This window comes from Peromyscus eremicus, chromosome 9 (genome assembly GCF_949786415.1).
Source record: "Peromyscus eremicus chromosome 9, PerEre_H2_v1, whole genome shotgun sequence".
Taxonomy (NCBI): Eukaryota; Metazoa; Chordata; class Mammalia; order Rodentia; family Cricetidae; genus Peromyscus; species Peromyscus eremicus.
This window is the reverse complement of record NC_081425.1, coordinates 52123726-52148724: the sequence shown is the minus strand read 5'-3', so window position 1 is coordinate 52148724 and position 24999 is coordinate 52123726. Positions and strand designations below refer to the sequence as shown.

The 24999-nt window shown below is 52.1% G+C and overlaps 1 protein-coding gene across 2 annotated transcripts in view; it reads left to right on the top strand.

The window, feature by feature from the left end:
• Positions 1-24733, top strand: part of Pebp4 (phosphatidylethanolamine binding protein 4) — a 245232-nt gene extending 220499 nt beyond the window's left edge. The window contains exons 6-8 of one of the 2 annotated variants that reach the window (XM_059273385.1): positions 11220-11265; positions 13695-13808; positions 24460-24733. In XM_059273385.1, coding sequence (XP_059129368.1) covers positions 11220-11265; positions 13695-13808; positions 24460-24551 — 252 coding nt within the window. In that variant the 3' untranslated portion in view covers positions 24552-24733. The remainder of the gene's footprint in view (positions 1-11219; positions 11266-13694; positions 13809-24459) is intronic. The other variant, XM_059273384.1, reaches the window with a different exon arrangement.
• Positions 24734-24999: the final 266 nt, after the last annotated feature.

Below are 24999 nucleotides of genomic sequence, written 5' to 3'. Positions count from 1 at the left end.
CAGAGTTCCAGAGGGTGTACTGTCTGAGGAAGGATTATCAGGGGTTACCAAAAGCCCACAGGTACCTCAAGTGCCTATCAAATGGGGTGACCGTCACACCCCCAAGACTTCAAGGACTCAAAGCCCAGTGTCCCTATGTGACCCTCTTCTGGCTGTCCCACCCTGTCTCAACCACCTTAACTTGAAAGTAAGCACCTTAGGATCTGAAGGTCAGCCAGGGCCTATCAAGGAAAGGCTGCCCAGGAGCCAGAGCAGGAAAAGACAGGAAAGTGGAGTCCATCCAGGACCAGAACACAGAGGGTTCCCTTTGCTGATACCATATGTCTGCTGAAGAGTCTGGTCCCCTTCCTGGACCCAGAGACGCTTAGGGAACCAGCACCCTGTGGCAGATAGCATCCAGGTTAAGCATGTATATGAATCACCTTGGGTTGTTGAGGGTTGGGGGATTGTTTCGTTCCTTTGACCACACTGGAAAGTGGGCCTAAGGTTTTGCCTAGGCCAGGCGAGCACCCTACCACTGAGCTGTACCCCTAGCCACCCGCCCCACTTTTTCCACGTTTAAAAACTTGTGAAACAAGGCCCGCTAGGTTGCCCAACGTGGCCTCGAACTCACTCTGGAGCTCAGTCTAATCTTCAACTTGTGATCCACCTACCTCGGCTGCGATTACGAGCATCACTGGGACCAGCTTTCCCTGGGGTTTCTTATGAAAATAAATGCTGGGATTTACTAGGCCGAGGGTGGAACCCCAGATGCTGCCTTTTCTAAAGCACTCCCATCCTGGGCAGGCTGCTGGAGACTGCATGGGCCTAGCTACTGCTCTGCAGCAGCTGCATTTTCAGTAACAGGGGGCTAGTGGCCAGCACACAGAAGCCAGGCTCACTGTCAGCCTTCAGGAGTGAGTGAGATGGGGCTTGAACGGGACTTGGGCTGTTTCTCCTATGGTCAGACTTTCTCACAAGGATCTGTTTCCCAGAGCCTCCCACCCTTGCCCGCATCTTCTCTTTCAAAAAGCTCCTGATCTTTCTTCCTCACACCACTCCCTCCTTCCTCCCTTCCTCCCTCCTTCCTCCCTTTCCCCTCCTTCCTTCCTTCCTCCCTTCTTCCTCTCTCTCCCTTTTTGCCTGTTCACAGGGCAGCCCCGGCCTGGCTGCATGGATGGGAGGCTCAAAAGCCTGGATTACCATTCTTCTTCCCACCAGAGCTGCAAAGCAGGACCCGGCCCTGAAGGTCCTCTTGCTTCTGAGCCTTTATTTGTCTAAGAAGTATCCCATGGGCCCCTACCTTCACCCATTTGTTCTTTACTGCCATAGGAAATATGGCAGTAGGATGGACTCGTCCAATGGGGCAAAGAGGGGAGACAAGGCAGAGACAGGGACCCAAGAGTCCGGCTGCTCCTGCTCCAGCTCCACCATCCCTATCCCTGAAGCCACAGTAGAAGGCTCTTGATGGTAAGGTTTCTCACCCAGCTCTACGCCCTAGCCCAGCCTGTGTGACCCAAACTTCAAAAACGCCCCTCATCTCCTAGATGGGGCCCAGATGTTCTGCAGGTGCAGGTAGCTCCCGGAAAGCAATCCCAACCACCTCAGGAGCCTCCCAAGTTGGGGCGTGGCGTTCTAGACATCAACCTGGCCAGGTACCACTCCTTGGGGGTCTGCTGCGGATTAGGAAGCAGAAGTCTGGTAGGGTCACCTCCTCCCAGCATATGGGTCCTCCTTAGCTCGCCTCTCCACACAATTCAGGGCAGGGAGGGGGATGTCAGGTGTGGGGTGCAGTCAGCAGCCAGAAAGACAGGGCTCTACAGGTGAGAGATGAGGCATGATAAGAGCCAAGGCTGAAGAGTGAGTCCTGAAGCTCCCTGCACTCCAGCTGGGCTGCAGTTTCTCAAGGCCTGTTTGCTTTAGGGATTAACTGCACTCCTGTCTTAATTACCGCTGGAGCCAGCATACCTGCAGCCTTCTACATGCACCCGGGGAGGAAGGCCCAGGAGGACTAGATTTATGGGCCCACCTCCCAGAAGACTGCGCCCCCCCATACTCTCTGCACCGCCCAGCCGCCCAGCCGAGGCTTACCAGCCCTTAGACCCTCCCTGGGCAACAGGCCAGCTCTGGGCCTACCCACAGACCTCTCCATCAGTCAGTTATCTGTCTGTCCACACTCCCTGCCACTTGTCTTATTCCCACGGTCCGAGCTGTAGCCTAGACAGACACCTGCTCCACTCCTCCCATCACGCTTACACTCTGATAATACCACCAGTGAGAGGCTGCTTGGAAGAGGAGTGCATGTGAGTGAGGGTCACACATCTGTGTATTAGTGAGAATGTAAGAAGCATAGGGATCTGAGTATGAGCATGCTAGTGTGTGTGAGTATGTGTGTATGTGTGAGTGTACATGTGTGCACATATATATATATGTATGTGCCTCTTCATGTACAGAGGCAAGTGTATGAGAGATTATGGGTCGTGATTGTGTGTGAGCCTGTGTGAATGTATGAACATATTGTACATGTGAGTAGATTGTGTTTGCTGTGTTTTAAGTCTATAAATGTGTATGTGTGAGCTCCTGAGTGATATGTATGTCATGAGCATATTGAGTATACATGTTTCTGTATATTATATTTGTGAGCATGTGGTGGGTAAGCATCAGCAGATAAGTGTGATCACACATATGCGTGTGTGTGTGTGTGTGTGTGTGTGTGCGCGTGTGCATCCATTTGAGGGAGAGGGTGTGTAATCAGTGCAAACATGTAAGTACATATGAATGTTGTATGTCTGTTAAATGTGTTAGGAAATTGTAAATGGGCCTTTTGGGTGAGCATGTATGTGTGTGCATGAAAGCAAGTGCATATATGAATATGGAGGTGTAAGTGTGTGTATGCATGTACATGTGAGCACATGTGCATAAGTGTGTGAGTAAACTGTATGTGTGTACATTATATGTGGACTATGGGTATGCATAAGTGCATGTGTGTGAGTGTACTGAGTATGAGAACACATTGTGACTATGAGTGTGTATGTGTGAGCATAGATATATGTTTGGTGTGGGAATTGGAGCATATTGCGTGTGTGTGTGTGTGTGTGTGTGTGTGTGTGTGTGTGTGTGTGTGATCAGTCACCATTCTCCCTGCCTGTGACTGTCTCTCCCCTGCCACTTACCCTTCTCAGCTCCCCCCACCCAGCTGCTGCGCCCTTCAAGGAGGCCAGCCCTCTGCCGCGTCTACACTCCCCCAGCCATTCCCATCTCCACCGGTTCTGAAAAGGTCTGGCCCCCCCGTTCTGCCTCCCTGAAGTCACAGAGCCATTTCCGGCCAAGTTCCCACAACTTCTGCCTTGTTGCCCACTGGGACCCTCCCTCCGATCCCTGAGGCTGGACCTCCCATCCATTCCCCAACAGCAAAGCCCTCTCTTCCTCAGACAACGGCGGCTCCTGCCGTGGCCCTCTGGCACGAGCTTCCTCCAGACCCGACTGTGCCCCTCTGTTCTCCGTGTATGTGACAGTGTGCGCGTGTCTCTGTGGGGTGGGGGATGGGCGTGGGCAGAAGGATCAAGGAGTAAGAGAAGAAAAGAGGCCAGGCTCAGATGGTGTCATTAGGAGACGTTAATGCCCCTCATCAAGGCCTATTAATAAACATCATACACTGCCTGCTCCACAAGCCTGGGGTGAGCACAGGCCCAGCGGGACAGGCCACAGTCACAGCTGGATAACCTCTGAGCCCTAAGCACAGCCATTAGCCTCGTGAGCTTGACCCGGCACAGGCACTTCTTGGGCCTGTCACAATCGAAGAGCACTGGCAACCACGGAGCCCCCCCCACCCAACCCCCCCTCCCGCCACTAGCCTTTCATGAAGCCTCAGCGGAGAGCTCAGCTCAGTAATGACCCTTAGACTTGGGCGGCACTGTGGGGCTTCGGGCCTCTGTTTCCCAGTTACAACTCCATAGCAACTCTGTGAGAAACCCCAGCTGTACATTACCATCACTACTTAGAGGTACAGAGACTGAGACACTCGGAAATTGAATGGCTCCTCAAAGTCACGTAGCTAATTGGTAATGACATTGGGCGGAAGTCTGGCTGGCCCGGCGGCACAGTCACGTCGGATGCCTGAGCCGCCTGTCAAGTGGACATCTCCATTTTCTTAGTCTCGTGACTGCCAAGAGTCAGACCAGGAAACATGGCTCCATAAGCAGGGCAGCAGGCCTCTACCCTCCAAGCGGGTGGCCTCCCAGCCTCACTGTGCTTCAGCAGAGACGGTCCTGGGAAATGTGAACTAACTCAAGCAGAACCCCTGGTGAGAAGCCTGCCCCACTGAGGTTGTCCTGTGGCCTCTCTACACACACATACACATACCCACCCGAGCACACACACACACATTCACACACAGAATTCAAATAAAATAAGCGTTTGGTCCTTTTGTAACCTCAAACAAAAATTACTGTTTATAGAAGAGAGGCGTTTGGGACCCCAGATCCCAAGCGCACATGCTCTGAGGGGAGCCACTGGTAATGGAATCCAGTCGCTTCCTTGTTGACCTTTGGCATGACAGGGAACTAAAGCCCAGCCTAACCCTCATCCCCTCTTGACCTGAGAGGCAGATCAGCTGTCTAGCTCCCATAACCCTCCTGGGATGGCAGCTGAGTCTCTGGAAAAGAGAAAGGCTTTGCCTGGGATCTGTGAACTCAAGGTTCAGCCTGCTGATGGCTTTGGCTCTCCACAACCCGATGTAGTTCCTGACACCAGAGCCTGACCTCCCCCTTGCAGGTCCGCCCTTCTCTTGAGTCTCTTTCAGACATGCATCTGGCGATTGGCTCTAACAGGTGGTCCAGTCTGTCCCATCTTCCAGGTCACTTCCGTGTTCACACGCTTAAGGAGAATGTTAGTTACTCTTCTCATTGATCGGACATGAACAAATTAGGGGAGGGGTCTGTCTTGGCGAACGGTTTCAGAGGGCACAGTCCATCATGTTAGGGGAGGCATGGTGGTTAGCGACGCTCTCTATGAGGCTGCGGGTCCTCGGTTTTTGGTGACCTAAGAAGCAGAGAAAATGAACCAGAAATGAAGCACATACAACTTTCAAGGCTTGCCCCCAGTGGCCTATGGGTGCCATCTAGGTACCATGTCCCAAAGGCTCCACAAATTCCCAATAGAGCACCACTGGCCAGGGACTCACGTGTTCAAACACAGCCTGTGGGAGAGAGTGCCGACTTGAAAAATGGCAGGCTGATTTCTCAACTCAAGCTGTCCTTCCCTCTCTTGTTTTATCCATCATCCAAAACAAAACACTATACCTGCCCTTCAAAGCCCGAAGACTAGCCTCCTCTCTCTAGTTCTCTCAGATGTCAAATCTTCTCCCGTTTGTCATCTGAGCACTGCCCACACAGTTGTTCCTTTGCTGATTTATCTGCCCCTCTGGACCGTGGGCTTCAGAACACCAAGACCTGTGTCTCATTAGTACTTTTATGTCTGCACAGACCATCTCATCCATTCACTCATCTTCCCATCTCTCCAGCCGTCATTCCTCAGAATCAGCTCCATGCTATATAGACTGTCACATGCAGGGAGTGTCAAGTGAGCAGAACTTACTGAGACACCACTTACACCTCACATGGCCTGGAACAAAGGGCGAGGACCACCTCTATTTTTCAAGCTCTATTTCTACAGACAACCTTGACCTTGGCCTTGGGAAATTTGCCCTATTAACCCAGTGTGATAAAAGGTGGTTAAGCTTTGGGTGATGTTCCTCCCATCCCGGGCCACTACTTCCTGGGAGAAATCAATCATTCCTCTTCATCTATACCCCACTATGGTATCTGGGCACCTAGATTTGAAACCAAGCTCAGAATCAAGCCCGGGGGTCCTGTTGTCCACTGGTGTCCAGGTACCAGGATCTGCTGCCCACCCGCTGCTCTGTTCACCAGTATTCACCATGCTGTCTCTACTGCCCACGAGGGCAGAGGGAAGGACCTTGACAAGTCTTTGATCTTGACATATGTTGAAGGAAACAAGTGTGCAAAATAATTGGCCCCCTTACACCCTGGGGTCTAGAAGCACTCAGTGGACAGGGGGCCTTAGATCTGTGCGCCTCCATCTTCCCAGGGGCTTCCTTGCACTTTCCCAGTGACCAAGCCCCAGGGCAAGAGCAAACCACAGGATTAATTGACTGGAAGGCTTTCCCTTAGAGGAGGCACCATCTCCAGAGCTGGGTCTCCTCCAGGCTGGCATCTGGTGGCCTGGCAGCCACAGCCCCTGGGGATCTCGGAACCTGGGAGCTGTCAATGCCTTCCCCTCGCTTAGCCCATGTTAATTGCAGAATACACAGATTGCTGGGTAGCACTTTGCAGTGTTGTGCCTTTCCTGGCTCCTTTGCCACTTGGCAGCTTGTAGGCAGCTGTGCAGAAACAGCAAGGAGCTTTCTCATTCGGTGCCAGGGTTGGGGAGTGCCAGGGTCGGGGAGTCTGGACTCCGTTCCCAGTTTCCTGTTGTTGTTGTTGTTGTTGTTGTTGTTGTTGTTGTTTTGTTTGAGGGGGGTTGTCTTTCTTTGTCTTCTACCCAAGGACTGTCTGTTGTTCATTTCTCCTAGCACTCTCCTTTATCTCTCTGCGCCTTGCCTACTTTCAATTTGGGGCTCTTTTTTTGATGCCCTCCACTCTCCCTGAAATCAAAAAGCGAGACTTCCCCCTCTGCCAGAGGGAATCCCTAGTCAGGCAGAAGTGACTGAATCCTCCGCATAAATGGGAAGAGGTGGGTGAAGAGATTAAATCGTCTCCTGAGTGCTAGAGGAAATGCTCCATGATCCTCTGCCTGGAGGTCAGGTGGCCCCAGGACCTGGAGCTTTGATCCACCCCCCACCCCTCCACTCTCCATCCCCCACCCCCACCCCTGTGGGTGGCTAGTGGCCTGTAGGTAATTGCAGCAGAATGAGGCCAGGGCACCAGCAACTCTGCTGAGACCAGCAACTGTCAGGCCCCTTCCACACCCACCAGAGATTCATGAAGCAAATCAAGAGCCCAGCCTTTCTCTGGTGGGCTTTCGGAGCGGGGGAAGTGAGAAGCCTCGGATAGAGCAGCCCACGAGTGTCCCCATAAGGGGAGGAAACAAAGGGTATAGATGAGAAGTAGGACTGACCGGGGTAACAAAGGTAAGGGGAGCAACACCCCTGCCCACTGTGTGCAGACATCCCAGGGGAACAACGAAGGTGGGCTACAGCCCCTGCCCTGGAGACGCTGGAACCCCTCCGCTTCTGTCTGGTTGCATGGTCTACCGCTCTCCATCTTCCCATGCAGGGAGTGTGCTGAGATCAGACAACAGAATAGGGCCCTGGAGAACCAGAACATGAGTAAACAGTGGGAGAGGCAGGCAAGCATATGTGCATGCTCTCTCACACACACACACCACCACCACCACCACCACCACCACCACCACCACCACCACCACCAGCAGCAGCAGCAGCAGCTTCCAACACCATGCTTTTGACTACTTAACCTGAGACAAATCAGCCAGATTTGTTTTAAGTCTTCTTGGTTCCCGTGACTCTCAATCAAGCCCCAACTTTCCCCAAGTATCTCCAAGTTCTAAGCTAGCTCAACAGAGGGACAGTGGATGCTGAGAGGGAAGCCAGCAAACAAAAGCCTCATGCCTACCAACGCAGAGAAACCCATGTGCTCCCAGAGTCCAGATTCTTCTGTGCAATTAGAATCTTTGTGCTAGGGCTGGGGGTGTTGTCCAGTAGTCGAGTGCTTGCCTGGGACGCACATGGCCTTGGACTCTGTCCCTACTATAATATATGTGAATTCCTGTGCCAGGTAGTCAAGTGTGTACCCAGCACCCTATTGCATACACGCATGCATGGATGCACTCACATAAGCGTGTGTGCACACATACACACGCACACAGGACCAACTTCTAAGAGCAACTGCTACTCTTACATCCTGTACACTAAGGGTCTTCCCTACAGAGCAGTTTGCCACACCTCCTCCGACCAGAGATTCCCCTCCCCAGAAGAGGAGGAATGGGGAAAAGGTTGTGGAAAAAAGTCACTTCCATCTGTTGCCATCTGTCCTTCACACTTATGAGGGCTCCCTAATGTCCTCCCAGGTACATGACACAAACATACCTAAAACGTCCCTAGTCCTGCCACTCTAAAAAGCCCATCCTGGGCTTCTCAGTGTTCCTGGGTGTCAGAAATCCAACTGCATCTATGGTGTTCGTAATTTCAGTAATTATTTCTTTTTTTTTTTTAACTGAGCATTTAGAAAAGACTCTTTCTGAAAATTTCAACTGTTCTCAGGTACAAAGAGGGACAGGAGGTTTGGGCTGGGTTTACCAGGTCTCCAAGAACACCTGGAGTCCTCCAGAGCAGGTGGAGACAGCAGGTTGGGGGCCGCGAAAAAGCTAAGAGTGTTGGGAGCTCTCGGTGGTCCCTGGTCTCTTGCAGGTTCTCCTTCAAAAGTGCAAGTGGTATCTGTGCCCCTCCAACGCCAGGCCCCTACCCACCCCCATCTGGGTCCCTCCTTGGCCTGGCCACTAGGGCAGAGCAGGCATTTCTCAACATCCCTCTCACATTTTGCCACTGAGTCCTGACCATCCTCCAGTGGTCCAGCTTTCCAGGCTGGATGTAATTTCCTACCAAGATATTTTAGGCTGGGATTTCCATTGTTGCCACAGGCCTCCAGATACTATTTGGTTTGGTTTGGTTTGGTTTGGGTAAGCCCAACACTCCACACATGCCAAACACCCCATTCTTCTGAGCCACACCCTCATCCAATGCCTGTGTATTTAATAATGGATAATTGAAAACAACGCTTACCAGTGGAGCAATGGGGGTGTCAAGGTGTCCTGAAAAAGGCACAGGGCAGTAATATGGGCTAAAAGGCCTGAGCCATTGATTAGTCAGCCTCGGGAGTCCCAGGGTCCCCCACTTCCTGAACACTCTGGAGCTCTCCCACTCGCTACTCCAATGGCTTGGGACGACAGTTTGTTTAGCCTCTCTGGGTCCCCAATTTTCTCAGCTTTCAGAGTGTGGCTTCCTCACTGATGTTGATCCCATAGTAGGAATTCCAGCCCCTCCGGGACCAACCCGAGGAGAGATTATAGCCAAAGGACACTTAGCTACCCTCACCCAACCCGAGTTAAGTCACAGCTACTCTGTCCAGTTACTGCACATGGATCCACTGCCATCACATTCTACCCTTCCTGCCAGCAAGAGTGGCATCCATCTGTAGGATCGGCTTAGGCCACCCCGAGTAGCTGAATGTCCTGAGCACCCAAGTGGAACACAGGTGCAGAGAGGTAACAAGGGAGGCAGATAGGAAGGACAGACGGCCTGATTCTGGAAGCCTAACCCAAGGGTTTGCATCCAGTCTTTACTAAGCAGCCCTAGTAAGTGAGAAGATAGTCCCAAGGTCTGAGCAAGGCTTCAAGTCAGACTTTCCACATGGGCCCAGCTCTGATTCTACAACAGCACCTCCCTGACCCATATCATATGTCTCAGCCCCCACCCTCCCTGCTTCCCTGCCCTCACTGGAGGAGAGAAGCCTGGTTATTGCTCTGGGTGGAACCCAAGCCCACGGGGAATTGAAACAGCCAACCTAGGTTGCTATTGTTTGGTTTAAACAAACCACTGGCTGGGCTGCCTTGGAGAGGAATGAGAGGGAAGCCAGAGAAGAGAGAGCAGGCTGCTGGGCTGGGCTCCCCTGCCTCCTCCCCATCTTGTTAGGGTAGTCAAGAGAGCTATTTTGGGAGAGTGCTTCTAGGCTTCCTTTGGGTCCTGACCTCCCCTTCTGGAAGGGACAGACATTGAGGAGAAAAGCCTCCAGGTCCCAAACTCCTACCTTCACCCTACTCCCTCCTCAGCCTCGGCATCTCAGCTTCTGGTCACATCTGGGTCCGATGCCAGCCCTAGACAAGACCAGGCCCCAAAGTGGAGGAGCTAAGAGACCGCTCTGAGAGAAGCTCCTGGCAGGCTACAGTGGGCATCAGTGCAAGGGCCTGTGTTTGAAGGCTACCCAGGTGCACCCGAGGCTGCAGGAATGGGGGTGGGAGGGGGAGGAAGGGAAGGAATAGAAGAAAGAGAATAGGGAAAATCAGATGCAGTGGGCTTAGGGTGTAAGATTCTGTCCTTCTAGCCTCCTGCCCTTGTCCCAGCTGAAGATGACCTAGGCCCTTAGAGCTGAGCCTCGAGAAGGGACACAGACAATGATATCCACAGTGAACAGTGGACACGCATAGCCTAAAGCCAGAGAGGTCAGATTCCTAACGCCTCTCCATCAGTGTCCCTTCTAGGTCCTAGATAGGGCAATCAGCTAACCAGGGTACAGCCCTCACCTGCCCCAGCCTCACTCTCCCCCACCACCACCCCCCCCATCCTGCCTCCATTTTCAGGGAGTGAGAGGCATAGACTGCCCCAGGAAAGACTGGGTAGAAAGGGGGCCAGGGCACAGTTAGGTGTTGGCAGAATCAATTAAGAACCAAGCTAATCACCATCATTATGGCTATAAAACCCCACACCTAGGGCCCTCGGGGCTCCCTGGCATGGCCTGGGGCCCCCCCGAGCTGTGGCACAGACCCAGGGGCCTGGCTCCAGTCTCTTTCATCTAAGCACCCACCAGCCCTGCAAAAACAGTAATTAGCACCCGCCTCCAGGAGCAACTCATTATCCCACAGACACCGAGTGGAAGGAAGGAGGGCAGAGGGAAGCGGAGAGAAACTGAGGCCAAAAAGACTGCCCGGAGCTGTGGCTAAGTCCACTCGGGCAGTCCACGCTCTCCTCTGACCTTCCTTGGCTTCCCTTGCCTCGTAGGCTAAAGGGTCCAGGGGAAGCAGAGTCTTCCCTCTCTATGAAGATGAGTTAACTAACCAGCCCCTAGAGACAGCCAGGCCAGGTGCCCCATGAACAGTTACACCTTGCACCCAGTCTCAGGTGCAGATGGCGAGCCTAAGGAAGCCCTTTGGGAAGGTCTCTATCAGGATTCACCTCAGAAGTCAGGCGTCCGTTCTCTGCCTCCAGGACACCTCCCACCCCTTGACACCCTCCCCTAGGCTCCCTGAAGTACCATTTTCCAACTCCAAAATCCTCTCCCGGAAGCAGCCACACACCCCCTCTGCCACCCCACTTCCAGAGAAAGGCCAGCTGCTGGGGAGAGAGGGGCGTTGCTGAAGCGTGGCAAGAGTCAGCCTTTACCATGGCTGCCCGGGAAGTAATCGACAGTCTTTCCTATCTCTCCTTTTAGGGTGCCGACCTAAAAACTGGGACTATTCGGGGCAGCGTGATAACAGGTGAGTGGGCCCCTCCAGCATCCCGTCGGCAGCCAGGGCATTAATGACAGTCCTCAGAGTAACCGTGACACTAATTCACAATGTGCAAATACTAAATATCGCCTCCAGAGGTTACCTGTAGGCTAGGTCACTGGCATCCAGGTCTTGTTGGTTGGTTGGTTGGTTGGTTGGTTGGTTGGTTGGTTGGTTGGTTGGTTGGTTTGAGTCAGGGTCTCATGTATTCCAAGGTGGCCCTCAAATTCAACATAGCTCAAGAGTTATCTTAAACTTCTGATCCTCTTGCTTCTATCTCCTGAATCCCGGGATTGTAGCTATGCACCACCATGTTCAGTTTATGCCATGCCGGTGATGGAACCCGGGGGCTTCAAGCATGCTAGGCAAGTACTCTACCAACTGAGCCATCTCCTCAGCCCCAAGGTCTACTTTTAAAGAAGCCGAGGCCGGAGTAGGAGTTAGGGGTGGAAGGAGGACTTCCCTCTATCACGCAGCAAGGAAGGCAAGAGGCCAGCCAGCAGTCTAGCTGGATGGGGGCACTCACGACAAAATTTCCCAGACCTCCAGACCCCCAACCCCTTCCTTCTGAGGTCCCCACTCTTAAGGTGTACCTTGGATTCTATTTAAAGGGGAAACTCAGATGGAGAGTTGGCCACAGACGAAAGACTAAATCCAAACGGTCCCACACCGTCCATGAAGCAGCATGGGCTGGCATCATGTCGGCCAATTCCAGCTCCACTTCGTGGGGACCCAGTCTCACTTCTCAAAACCTCAGTCTCCTCATAAAAATGGACCTAACCAAGTCCTGGGTGGAAGGAAGCTGTCACTGATATTCCTAGCCAACATGTGGGGAAGCCACTTCCCACTCCCAAATCTTCACTTCTGGAGGTTTTGAATGGAGGAGGTTCCTTCAGGAAAGCCCTAGTAAGAGGGGTAAGGGTAAGTCCCCATCTCTCCTGAGATTAAATCCATAATTCTAATTTCAGGTTTGTCTTTTGGCCATAAGGAATGTACCCACCTCAAGGGCACTAGGTAACTTCCGAGCCTACCAGCCCGGCCAGAAGCCAACTGTTACATCTGCCTTCCACATACTCATGTACATGAAGCGACAATCTTTTCACTCCCCATGCCCAGAAGTCTTTCTTAGCCCTAGAAGTGTTTGAGAGGAATCCCCTGATTTCCCTACACTCCAAAGCTCCAAAGCAGCCTCGGAGCATTGGCATGCCATCACCTGCCCCCTTGTAGACCCCGAACTGCACAAACGAACACAGCTCTTGGCACAGCCTGCTCTGTTCCATCAGCGCGCGCGCGCGCGCGCGCGCACACACACACACACACACACACACACACACACACACACAAAATCTGATCTGCAATGGGAAAGATGAACAGTCAGGAAATCCCCTGGCTCTTAGTATGCTGGTGGCCCAGTGGCCGGAAGTATACTATGAGAACACTTCCAACAGTGGCAAACAGTCAATCCCTCTTGTGTTTCATGGTTAAGAGAGGAAAGGAAGAGGAGGATGGCCACGAAGAACCAGTGTTCCCACCCACTAGCGTCCTTGGAATTGTGCCTCCGCTTCCCCACCCCCCACCACCCCTGACCTGGGAAGATTCTTGGCTCCAGCTTGTACGTCCTCCCTAGAAAGGGAAACAGGAGAGCAAATGGGAGGGCCAAAGCAGCCTTGGAAGGAGTTCCGGCTTAGAAGGCCTAGGCCAGACCCACCAAGTTCCCCGTTGCTACATAGGCAAAGAGGAAGGATACCTTCACCCTACAATCTTAACCCCCCAAAACAGCCAGCCTCCAAGAGGGAGAATGAAAGGGAAGGAGCCCTCTCCCCCAGAGCCCCGAGCTTCCTAGCTTCCACAGTGCCTGTGACCAAACCTTTTGAACCTAGTCCCACCCACCCTAGTAACCACTTCCAGATCCTCCCAAACCAGCCAAGAAACTGGCTTCTTTAGGGATTGACTTCACAAGGAAATGATAAAAGGAAAAAAAAATTTTAATTAAAACACACTGCCAGACACACTCATAGGGGAAGATGGGTTTCTCTTGAGGCAGGAAATCCATCAGGATAGACTAACACAAAAGCTGGACACCACCAACTCCCATCCACCCAGAATGGCCTGGGAGCCTCGAGTCTTCATGCCAACCTGAAGTTGCACTACCAACAACAACACACCTACCTATCCCAAACAGACACCTTAAATACAGACACTGAAGGGGAGATCCCACCAAACCTAAGTCCTGATGGGGGAGGGAGGGGCACGCAGTAGGTGTGACGTCATTTGGGTAACCCTAGGAAGGTCACCAAGGGTGGAAAAACACAGATGATATTTTTTTTAAGAGCAGCCAGGAGATGCTGTAAGCAGTAACTCCACCCTGGGTAGCATGGTGATGAACCCACCTGTGTCTCTTTTCCTTTTCTCTACAGACTACGGGCCTCCTACCCCCCCACCGACCACTGGCTTACACCGCTACCAGTTCTTCATCTTTCTTCAGGGAACTTCAACCATCCCTACCCCCCCCAAACAAAATGAAAATCGAGGTGAGGCCTTCCGGACCTTCACACTGAAGCTAGGATGAATTCTGGGGCAAAACTCAAGTTGTGTGTCTTTACGGGCAAGTCAGAACTTCCATTTCCATCCAAGAGCCTTGGAGGCTGGGGTCAAATGGTAGTACTTCTTGGGAGTGAATTGATTGGGATGAATGTCCTAAAGGAGGTGTGGGGCTCAGATGCTGTCTCCCAGAAGTAAACACATCAGCCAAGGAGAGCCCCCAAAACTCTGCATGGCATGTACAGGCAACCACCCTACAACACCTCAGCAGGTAATTGTGCCCTATAATTGAGGCCAATCTGGGCAAGAGTACCCTGGAATGCCACCCTGCTGGTCTGTCTTCATTAGTGGTTAATTGCCTGGTCTGCCTTGCCATCTCAGTGATGGGGCAAAGATGTCCCCAGCCACACCTCTTCCCCCCACCCCCAGCTTCTCTGAGCAATCCTCCTCAGACATAAGAGAGGACACATTTCCACAGCCTCCCCATGGCTAACCTGCCAGTTTGGCCTCAGTCATCACGACAACGGGGCTGGAAAGTTTCCCAGACAGACTGCAGGTAGATCACTGTGCGAGCCTTAGATTTCTCTTTGGGAAACTGGCCATAGAGTGATCCCTGTGTACTTTGTCGTCTCCCAGGTTTAGGAAAAGGAAAGGTCCTGTAGAAGTGACAGGTGGCAGTGTACGGGCACATAAACACACATTCCCCAGGCTGTGCCAAGGCAAGTGAGAAGGCAGATGTGGGCAGCCATTTCCTCTCCCCCAGTGACCCCAGCTAACTTCCACCCACTGGGAAACTGGCACAGGTATTGTCACATCGCCTGTGCCTGAGGCTCCAGAGGTAAGGAGCTGAAGCCCAGAAAGGGACTGGCATGCTGGTGGAGCCCTTTAGATGTGTGCCAAGTTGGGGCCATCCATCACAAAGGACTCAGCCCCTGGGGCCAAGATGGTGCCACTTTTCCACCCATGAACCCCCCCCCCAGGTGCCTTCAGCCCCTTGCCGCCGTGCAAGTCTGTTTTAAAGAGCTCTGTCAAGGACACACTTTTAAATCTGGATAGCAAGCACAAAGAAAAGGAAAAAAAGAATGCATCTTGACCAGACCAAAGCAAGTTTCCCCAGCTTCCTGAGTACCCGTCTCGCCAAAATGACAGGAAGCCGCCAAGGCTCTGTAGCTGCAAGGTGCGGGGGACTAACGTCCTCTACACAGTTCCTGCCCATTCTATGAGACTCTTGTAGGACAAGGCAGTGTGCCTCAGCACTCAACCTGGCCTCAGCACTCAACCTTGGACTCCAGGATCCCAAGGCAATTTTGCCTTAAACAGGAAAATGCTCAGGAGAGGCTCACACTGGGAAGCTGGCTTTCTCCTGACAGGATGGAAGTGGAGAAGAGCATTAGAGGATGCCAGAAAGAATGGTGACCGGGGCAGGAGAGGAAGGGGGTGGTGTGTGCCCAAGACGTTGCCTTGATCTGCTGAAATAAGGCTCCAGAGATGTGACTTAGGCTCACATCCATGAAAGACAGTGACCCGAGTGCTCGGCAGAGGCTGCCTCCCCTCCAGGACAGACAGCAAGGCAAGAAAACTGCAAATCTATGAGGCCTGAAACCATTGTTAATCACTCTGGATCTTTACCAAAACCAGCATTCCGTACGTACACACACTCACACTTGCTCCTTGCATGCATCTGAGCAGAATAAGGCTCCTATAGTTTTCTTTGCTGCCAAAGGTTCTGGCCCTACCATGGGAGGACCTTCCATGTGCCTAGCCTTGTGCCAAGAAGAAACAGTCCCAGAGCCCACAGGATTTTCCCTGCCCTCAAGGAGCTGACAGTATAGTTTGGAACTGATTAAATAACAGTGCAGAACAGCTTATGATTAAGTCCTTAATTGCTTTGTTCTGACTGAGGACACAATAGTGCCATGTGGACTGTGGGTGGATCTTGTCCCTTCCTGGGGTTTCTTTCTCTCCAGGACAGCACCCCTCTTTGTCCAGGTAGGGAATTAAGGTGTTTTACTGTGGGGTGAGGAAATCTTGCTTCCACTCTCCGGCTGGTGATAATCTTCTCAGGCCCTCAGCTTCCTCTCTAGAAAGATGAAGTGCTCACTGGCATCCAACCTACAGACATCTTCCCCTGGGGCTTCCTGGAGGAGTGGAATATAGATCAGGCTTTGTAGAAGATCTGGACTCTTGAGTGGAGGAAGAGGGAGCACTTGGTTGTGGAAACTAGAGATACAAAGTTGGTTAGGTATTGTTGTTGTTGTTGTTGTTGTTGTTGTTGTTATTGTTTTCAAGTAAGAAAATAGGGAGCAAGCCGGGCGGTGGTGGCACATACCTTTAATCCCAACACTTGAGAGGCAGAGGCAGGTGGATCTCTGAGTTCGAGGCCAGATTGGTCTACAAAGCAGTTCCAGGATAGCCAGGGCTGTTACACAGAGAAACCTTGTCTTAAAAACCAAGATAGATAGATAGATAGATAGATAGATAGATAGATAGATAGATAGATAGATAGATAGATAGATAGATATAAAAATAAAGAAAGAAAATTGGAGCAAACAGAGGAACGGGCTACCAGAAATGTGGCATTAGTGGGTAGACCACAAGAAGCCAGTGGAGATTGTTTGTGGGAGAGGTAGCACATGAAAGTGACTCTCTTAGAAACCAGAGATAACCGGGCAGGAGGCCCCCGGAGGAGAGCTGACGCGAGACAGTGAGAGGTCAGGAGAGATGGGCCCAGGGCGATTGCCAAAGCAGTGACTGTTGTGGTCCTTGCATAACTCAGAGTGTTGAGAGCCTGGTGCACGCTGCCCCATCTGACAGTGCTTCGGAACTCACAGAGCCCTAGGCGAAACCAACACTCCGGTCAGGGCACAGAGCCCTGCCAAGGAACACAGGCCCCAGGTCTTGCCCGGATCTCGTTTTCTGCCCATAGGATTAGTGCTATGAGAAATGTAGGCATGCTAGAACCAGATGGTGTGTCCCCCAGGGTGAACAGGCAGGGGCAGCTTCTGGAGGCTGAAGGGGGAAAGTGAAGAAGCCATAGGAGTTAGGTAAAGGGACATCAAAGATAAAGCTGGCTGAGCCAATTAACTAGACAATTGTAAATGTTTGCAAAGCAGTTTTGAAACTAAAGTAACCTAAAGGTCCCCAGTGTGACGCAGGGTACAGTTCACTTAAAAAAAAAATGAATGAATAAATAAATAAATGTATAGCTAATTGTTTTCTATTCCTGTTCAGGGCCTTGTCCTCTTTGGGACTCATTTGTAGGTGACAGGCTGACTGTGGCAATGGATTGCCTCTGAACCTGCCATAACTGGTAACGAGTGGCAAGGGGCATTGTTCAAAGAGAAGAGGGTGAAACCCTCCTCAGGATTCTACTCTGTCCCGTGACTCAGGACAGACACATGTACTCAGAGAATAAGAACATCTTGACATTCAAGCTCTCTCAATCATTGTGTGACCTTGCACCTCACATCCCATACCCCTCGATTCCTATCTCATCAAAACGGAATAGATTAGTCTACAGTGGAAGGACCTGGAACTGATTTCCTGTGTTCGTCTTTCCTGTGTTCTGCCACACAAATGAGAGCGTTGACCAGACTTGACTGAAGGGGCCAACTCCAGACATTCCTAAGTGGGGTTTCCACAGGGAGGACCTAGAGGGGTTTAAGCCACCCTGATCTAGTGAGGAAGTCCTGTGGTGCCATGATGCCACTCCTGTGCCACAGCCCATCCTTTCTTGTCATGACTGCCCAATGCCCTCGGCACTCCCAGGACAATGCCTCGTGATAAGTCGTGCACAACATCGTGCCCAGTGCACAGGACAAAATAGAACTGCAAGTCTCTGTTCCCTTGGGTGTGTGTGCCACCCTGGTGTAGCCTGAGAACTGGAGCATATAGAATACTTTGGAGAAGATATCCAAACATATCAAGTACCATTAGGGCCCCTGAAGCCACGACCTCTGACAAGGACGGGTCATATTTTACTGACATCATCCTAAAGGCCATGCTTTGCCCAGACTTGGTGCTAGAGGCGACTCTGGCCTAGGCCGTACTGGACTTTCACTCTCTGCTTCCCAGTGTACTGCTCCTGTCCTACCTACATACACACACACACACACACACACACACACACACACACACACACACATGCGCGTGCCCTCTAAACATGGCCTCAGCTCATCCCTGATTCTCCATGGTTTCCCTACACGTCTTTCCTAGCAGCAGCCTTGGCCTTGATATTTCCATTTCTATCTTCTAGAGAAACCAACTGATCCCATAGCAGTGCCCCGCCCCCCAACAATACACAGATTCCTAGGAGCCTCACATGTTGCCGGAACAACTGGCTCACCCATCCCTGTCTGCCAATCTAGATGGGCCAAGAGTCCCGTCCCCCAACCCCACCCCCAACCCCAACCCCAACCCCAACCCCACCCCCACCCCCGAAAGTCTGGACTGTCCCTCAGTGTGCTGTCCCCTCTCAGCTCAGCCTTGCCCCCACTCTCCTGATAGTGTCCCCTTCACTGTGTCAGCTCCCCTGGTGTTCTGTTGTGCTCAGGCATCTGCCTGGGTCTCCTCATGTTAGTAAATACTGCTCTGCTCACGTCCATCCTGCTTCCGTCATGACACTAGAGATTCCTTGAGAGAAGAGGTCCTTCCTTCGATCATCTGTCACTTCGCCAAGCCTACTGTGGCCTCTCAGTCACCAAGTGTGTGTGTGTGTGTGTGTGTGTGTGTGTGTGTGTGTGTGTGTGTGGTGATGTTACACCCACAGACACACATTTGCAAGCCATTCACACACAGATCTGCACGTTCTCACACCCCCACGTTCACACACACATACCATGTCAACATCCTTCAGCACCTGAAGAGGCAGCCGCCTCTATGATTACTCATGCCTTCAGATGACAACCTCTACATCCACGCCCTACCTGTCCAACCCCAGGCCAGCAGGGCTGCCTCTCTGCCAGCTGCCCAGTACTCCGTTGACATTTTCCTTTGCCCCGCCATGTCAGGAGGCAGGGTGGTGACTGACATCCCCTGAATGACCGAGGAAAATTGAAGTCCCTGATAAACAAAGGATCCACAGCTAGCAGCAGGCCAACTTTCTCCTGGCAGATGGCTCTTGCCACTGGTATCAACACACTCAACACTTCTCTCCCTCCACGCCACCAGATTACAGGGCTCTGGTGCAGGGACAGACAGGAAGCAACTGCATCTTGTCCTGAGCCTGAAGGTGGTCATCTTATGCATCTGCCTTTGGCTAAACCTCAGACTCCTAAAGAGCTACAGTCTGCACTATGCTGCCTCTAAGCCACTGACTGGCCCTCCGTTGCCACAAGCCAGTCGTGTGCTCCTCTTGTGTCAGGGGACGTAGAAGAGAGTAGAGGAAGGACTTGGCAGTCATTTGCCAGTAGCAACACCTGGCTGGGATCTGTGGAGTATCTGTGGGTTTCATGATCTATGTTCTGTGATATGACAGATGGCATGCCACTACCTGCTCCAGACACCACTCCAAGTCCACAAGTCCAGGATGGGGCCCCTGGGAGAGTCACCACCCCAGGGACCTTCAGTGGGAAAGCTCACTTGTTACAAAATGGGATGAAAACGGCAAGCAGGGACGGTTAAGGTTTGAAGCTAGACAGCTGTAAAGTGCTCCCCAGCACACAGACATCTGGATTCCAGGGTCAACGAGGAGGAACAGGCATGGGCCTGCCATACAATGGCTTCTAAGTCTTGCTTATGGATCTGAACACCTGCAGAACAACCTGGGTGAGTTGAGTGAGTGAGACAGGACCACTGTGGGGCCACAGGCATGAAGGCAACAGAGCCCCAAAGCAAAAGCAGTGGTGACACTCAGGAACAAGGCTAGGAGGGACCCCATAAGCCTGTAGGCAAAAGCTAAAGCTCAGAGGAAGTTGGGGAGTATGAAGGGAAGAGGCCTTGGAATAAAAGGAGGTCATAACTGGAGAAGAGCCCCACCCTCAAACTACTGCCCTCCAGCACATAGACACAGACAGACACAAACACGCACATACATACAGCGCGCACTGCAGAACAGCTCAACCCAACCCCCTATGACCTCCCACAGTGGTTCACCTGGCCTGGCCCCAGAACCCCCCAGGGCCTAGCCCCCGATCGCATCCCACTGTGGCTTGTGTGGCAGACAGCTCTCTTTTGCTTTCATAGGGCCCCACCCACCTGGCAAAGGCTTGGTACCTCTGGGTCCCTGGCAGGCACCCAGCTGGGAACATCCTAGGCAGCACACAGTCGGGCACCCTGTCCAGGAGCTACCTGAAATTTCTGTAGGCTGAAGGTAGATCTTTTGGAGAAATGTCCACCAGCAAGGCCAAACATCGACCATTCAAAGCCAAAGAGGACACGTAGATCATGGAGAACCCACAGATAACTCCCAAATTCCTGCAGCCAGCCATTGCTACCACCAAATACAGGAACTAGCGGGAGCTAACCTGGCCCACTGAATTCCTTCATCTCTCCCCCTTCCCCATCACGGCCCTCGGCTACAAGATGGAAGGAGGCCCCAGTGGCCCCTGGCTGAACAATGAGAAATCCCCTCACTCCCTTCCAGCTCTCCTGGGTTCTCTTCTACAGAGGGTAGAGCCTCCCTCCTGCCCATATGGACCAAAGTCCCAGGTCCCAGTGGTCCCTCTGTCCCAAAGCCTCTCCAGCCAGCGGGATCAGCCACTCAGCAAATACTTCTCCAGAAGTAATTGGATGTGATGGAACGAGGGCTTTTCAGCTCCTGAGCGAAAGTCTCTGGATGTCATTTAATGGCACAAAAAAAATAAAAGGCTCAGGCCTCCCGCCTACCACTGCCAGGACATCATTAATCTCTGTGGAAGGCATCAGCGCTTCCGTCGCTGCATCCAGCCCCGGCGAGCCAAACAAATTACAGACCTGAGCCGGGCTCTCCATGGGGGAGTTATTAGGTTGGACTTGAATATGTGCTGTTTCCTTCAGCGCCGCCATCCTCTGCTCTCCCTTTTGGGAGAGCAGAGCGAGGCCAAGGCCAGGGCAGAGGCGAGACACCTTGGTTAGACACAAGTCGCTCGCTCTGGGGCTCAGGCAGCTAAGAGCCGGGTACCTAGGTCCCTGGATGGACTGCCTGGAGCAGGAGTCGAAAGTCAATAGCTGAGAACCTGGTCTTTGGTTCCTTACCTTACCTGAGTGGGAACTGCCTCCCTCAGCCTCCTGACCCCACATCCCTACGCTGAAAGGACCAAATGGAAAGTCAGCTAGAAACTTTCACCGAAGCAGGGTTTGGCATCCCTGACCTGTGATATTTGGGAATCTGAAAGTGGGCTTGCTGTAGGGACTGTGAACATCAGTCAGGAGCCAGCTACAAAGCCGTGCTACTAGACAAGGCCTCCCTGGCCAAGACTGGGTTATTTTTAATCCAGTGTTAATTAGGTGATATTAGAAATTCACTGAGGTCAGGAATGAAGCTAGGTAAAGAGATAAAGCAGCTCCCACCACCTATGCCTGAGAGAGGCCCAGGGAGGCCCTGCCAGGGTTACATAAATGGGGTGAGCACAGAGATTCACTCAACTCAGAGTGGACCAACTCTAGGAGATGAACTGTCAATCTCATCCCCCTGAGGCCTGCAAACGATAGGCACGTACAGCTGCCACTTGCAAATCACAAAAGCCAGCCCTGTGGACTCGGGACCTAAAAGGGAGAAAGTGACCATCAACATCTACCACCAAGGCCGTTCCAAACCCGCTAGCCATGGCATTCCCTGGGAGTGAAACTCAGAGGAGTGGTCCTTCTCCTGGATGCTGAAGAGAGGATCCTTCATCTCTCAGAACCTTGGTGCCTGGCATAAGGCTAGGCATATAGTGTGGTTCAAATTCCTCCAGGCTTTAGATATGTCCCTCATGCTCCCCTCGCCCCCTTCCACAACCAAGTCAACATCAGCACCTTGGCCAACCTCTTCTCCACCAGCTCCTAGCAGGAGCAGTCGCCTCTTAGCAGAGCTCTTCCGACTGCTTCTGTAGGATGGAAGGAGTGCCCTAGGGCGGCACAGAGCCCGAACTGCATACAGTCTGTGTGGCTCTGCCGCAGGAGTGCCAGCCCCTGTGTGGCTCCCTCCAGGCAGCTCAGGATATAAACACGAGAGGCTGCCTCCCCCTCGAATCCTCGGACAGTGCACTCACCACCCTGCCCTGGTGCCGAGAAGAACCCTGGTGGCTACCAGGGTGGTGGTCCCGCCCTCTTCCTGCAGCTCAGAGACAGAGCAGTGCCATACAGGAAGGGGCTTTCCTCTGAGCAGTGACCACAGAAGCCACAGCTCTCCATTTCTCCCCACATGCCCCCCGAGGGCCTGACTCACCCCTCTTCCTTCTAGAACTTGCTCTGGGTCAGTTCCTCCTGCCCTCTGTGGCAGGAAACAAGTGGGGGTGTGTAAGGAGTCCTCTGCCGAGCCAAAGGAAGAGCCAGCAGGAGACTAGCCCAGGTCCTGGCTTTGTGGAGCTGCTGCCCAAATTGCTGAGAACCACAAGCTTGTTAAAAACGTGGCTAGAAAGAGCCTAAGTGTTTCAGGGCACTCTGAGCTCATACAAAAGACAGCGTTTGGCCAACTCTATGTGAGGGGAGCCAGGCCTCTCTCGGGACATAGGGGATTTCTTTCCACCAGCTTACTCTGATCTCGTGATGGGTTTCAATTCCCTCATTGCCACCCAGGCTCCTTCCTGTCATACTCAGTGAGGAAAGGAGAAAGCTACCTTGTCCCCTCATACCTGCCACACACTATTTCACCCAAGATCCCTTCTCTGGCACACACACACACACACACACACACACACACACACACACACACAGGTAATGGGGAGGCATGCATGCACATACATACAGAGACATACCTGCATGTGTTTTCCAAGGGTCAGATGACCAAAATTTCTTCCCAGCCAGCCTGGCCCCCTGGGGGTCCAGGGGTTCTCATCAGGCACAATGTACACAAAAGAACAGTGACACAAAGCCACACCATGGATTTGCCCAGTGTGGTCGGAACCTATCTACAGGCCAAGCTGGCAGAGTCTCAGCTGCCTTCCCAAGACAGTTGCATAAGCTCTAACCCTATAGCTCTTGAGGCTGAGTCAAATGTGCAGTTACTGAGTAGGGTTGAAGGAACCTCGAAAGGCTTTGTATCCCCATCCTGGCACCCCATCCTGCCCTGCCCACCCCCCCCCACCCCCACCGAATCCCATCTGTGAGGCGGAACAATGACAGTCCTCCACATTAGAAGTGACATGAAGTAATGTACATACTGCTCCTGTGATAACACCTGGCTCCTGGCAAACACCACAGGGTGTGCATTCATCATTACTGTCTGCATGAACATCATTCTAGCTTTTGGGAGCTGGTATTACCAAAATGTTCCAGTCCTTCAGAAGATCTTTGAAACATGAACCTTACCTGGTGGGGAAAGGGGGTAAGTTGAGGAAAAAACATGGGTGGACTTGATCTCGTCCTCGTTGTAAAAGTGGCTGTGGGTATAACTGGGGACCACCAGTGGTCTATGCTCTGCAGGGACTTCCAGCTGCCAACCTCATGTGGTCACTCTTCCCTCTGGATCCCAGTGACAGCTGGTGGAGTGAGGCCTTCTTCGGGTGTTCTCCCACCCAAGAAAGATTTCTAGAGTTAGCCTCTCCCCTAAAAGAATAAAACACTGTAGGACACATGTGAATTACAGTTATCCAAATAAAGAGGAAAAGACTAAAAATTAGTGTAAGTATACTCCATGAAGTAGGTGGAGAGGATATACGACAAATTACTTGTTGTCTGAAGTCCAAACCTACCAGTGCTTCCTGAACTCTCCTGGCAACCCTCTAGCCAGGGTGCTTGAAGCTTGGGATTTGGGAAAGAAACATGGGAACATAACTCCAACCACTTCTCTCGACTTTCTCCAGAGCCTGGAGCTGTACGCTTATTTCCCTGCCACAACACCCCTTTACGCTCCTCACAGAAGGTACACCTTGTTGGGCTGACTCCCCCAGAGAAGTCACCCCTCTGGCCTAGGCACTGACTAGGACTCTCCGGTCCCAGGCAGGGAACATGTCTCCCACACTTGATCCCTATCGAGGATCTAGGTGTAACCGTTCTCCCTGTACCTCAAGGAGGAGCTGTGTTTTGTGAGGTGCTTGGGGCTCTGGCGGGGGGGGGGGGGGGACTATAAGAAGAGCAATCTCAGCCCCAACACCTAGGGTGAGCAGGTGTGAAGAGAAGTATCCATGCCTTTGTCATGTCAGAAGTCAGAAGACATTCAAGAAGAGGAGGTGGGAAGATCAACATCCATCTGATGATACTCTCTACTTGGAGTGAGAAGGCAGAAATGTATATTAAATAAAAGGCCCGGGGGAAGGAAGCCCAAGGTGGCTTTAACTCACTGAGCCATGTTATTATCACCCTCTAACAAACAGGCCTCTATCTCTGTCATGTGTGAGGGGCTCTACAAACATCCAGAGCCCCCCTAAATCTAGGGCCCAGAAGACTTCCCATGCAGTATGTACTCCCTAGCCCAGTGACCAAGGTTAACTCTGTCCCCTCAGAGCTGACCTCTTCCTGTCAGGCCATCTCAAGTCCGTGGTTATCCCTTACTATCTCTCTGTGGTCTGTCTGTCTTTCTAGGTGCTTGGGAAATGGACGATTTTCTGCAGAACTACCAGCTGCCACAGCCCAAAACAAGCACCCAGTTCATGACTGAGTTTGATGGGGCTTAGCCAGCAGGTTTTGGAAGAATGAACGAGGTGAAAGGCAAACTTAGTGAAAATTAACTGTTCACTGAGCTGCAAACTGTACCTTCCAGGTGTGTGCCCATGTCATGTAATCCACTACAGATGGTCTGGAGACAGAATCTCCTCTTGTTATCTTCCAAATTAAAAAAAAGAAAGAAAGAAAGAAAAAAAGGGAAAAAAGTCACCCAGAGCTTAATAAGTCACTTTCTTGTAGTCGAAAGTTTTCTCCAGTCCTGCCTGGCCCAGAGGTCAGACAAATCTCTCCCACCCGCAATCCCGCAGCCGCTCAGACCCAAGTAAACACACAGAGGATTATATTAAACTGTATGGCCTATGGAACACCTCTTGCTAGCTAGCTCTTATAGTTTAACTCAACCCGTAACTATTAACCTATGCATTACCACATGTTCCATGGCTTTGCCGGTCTGCTGGC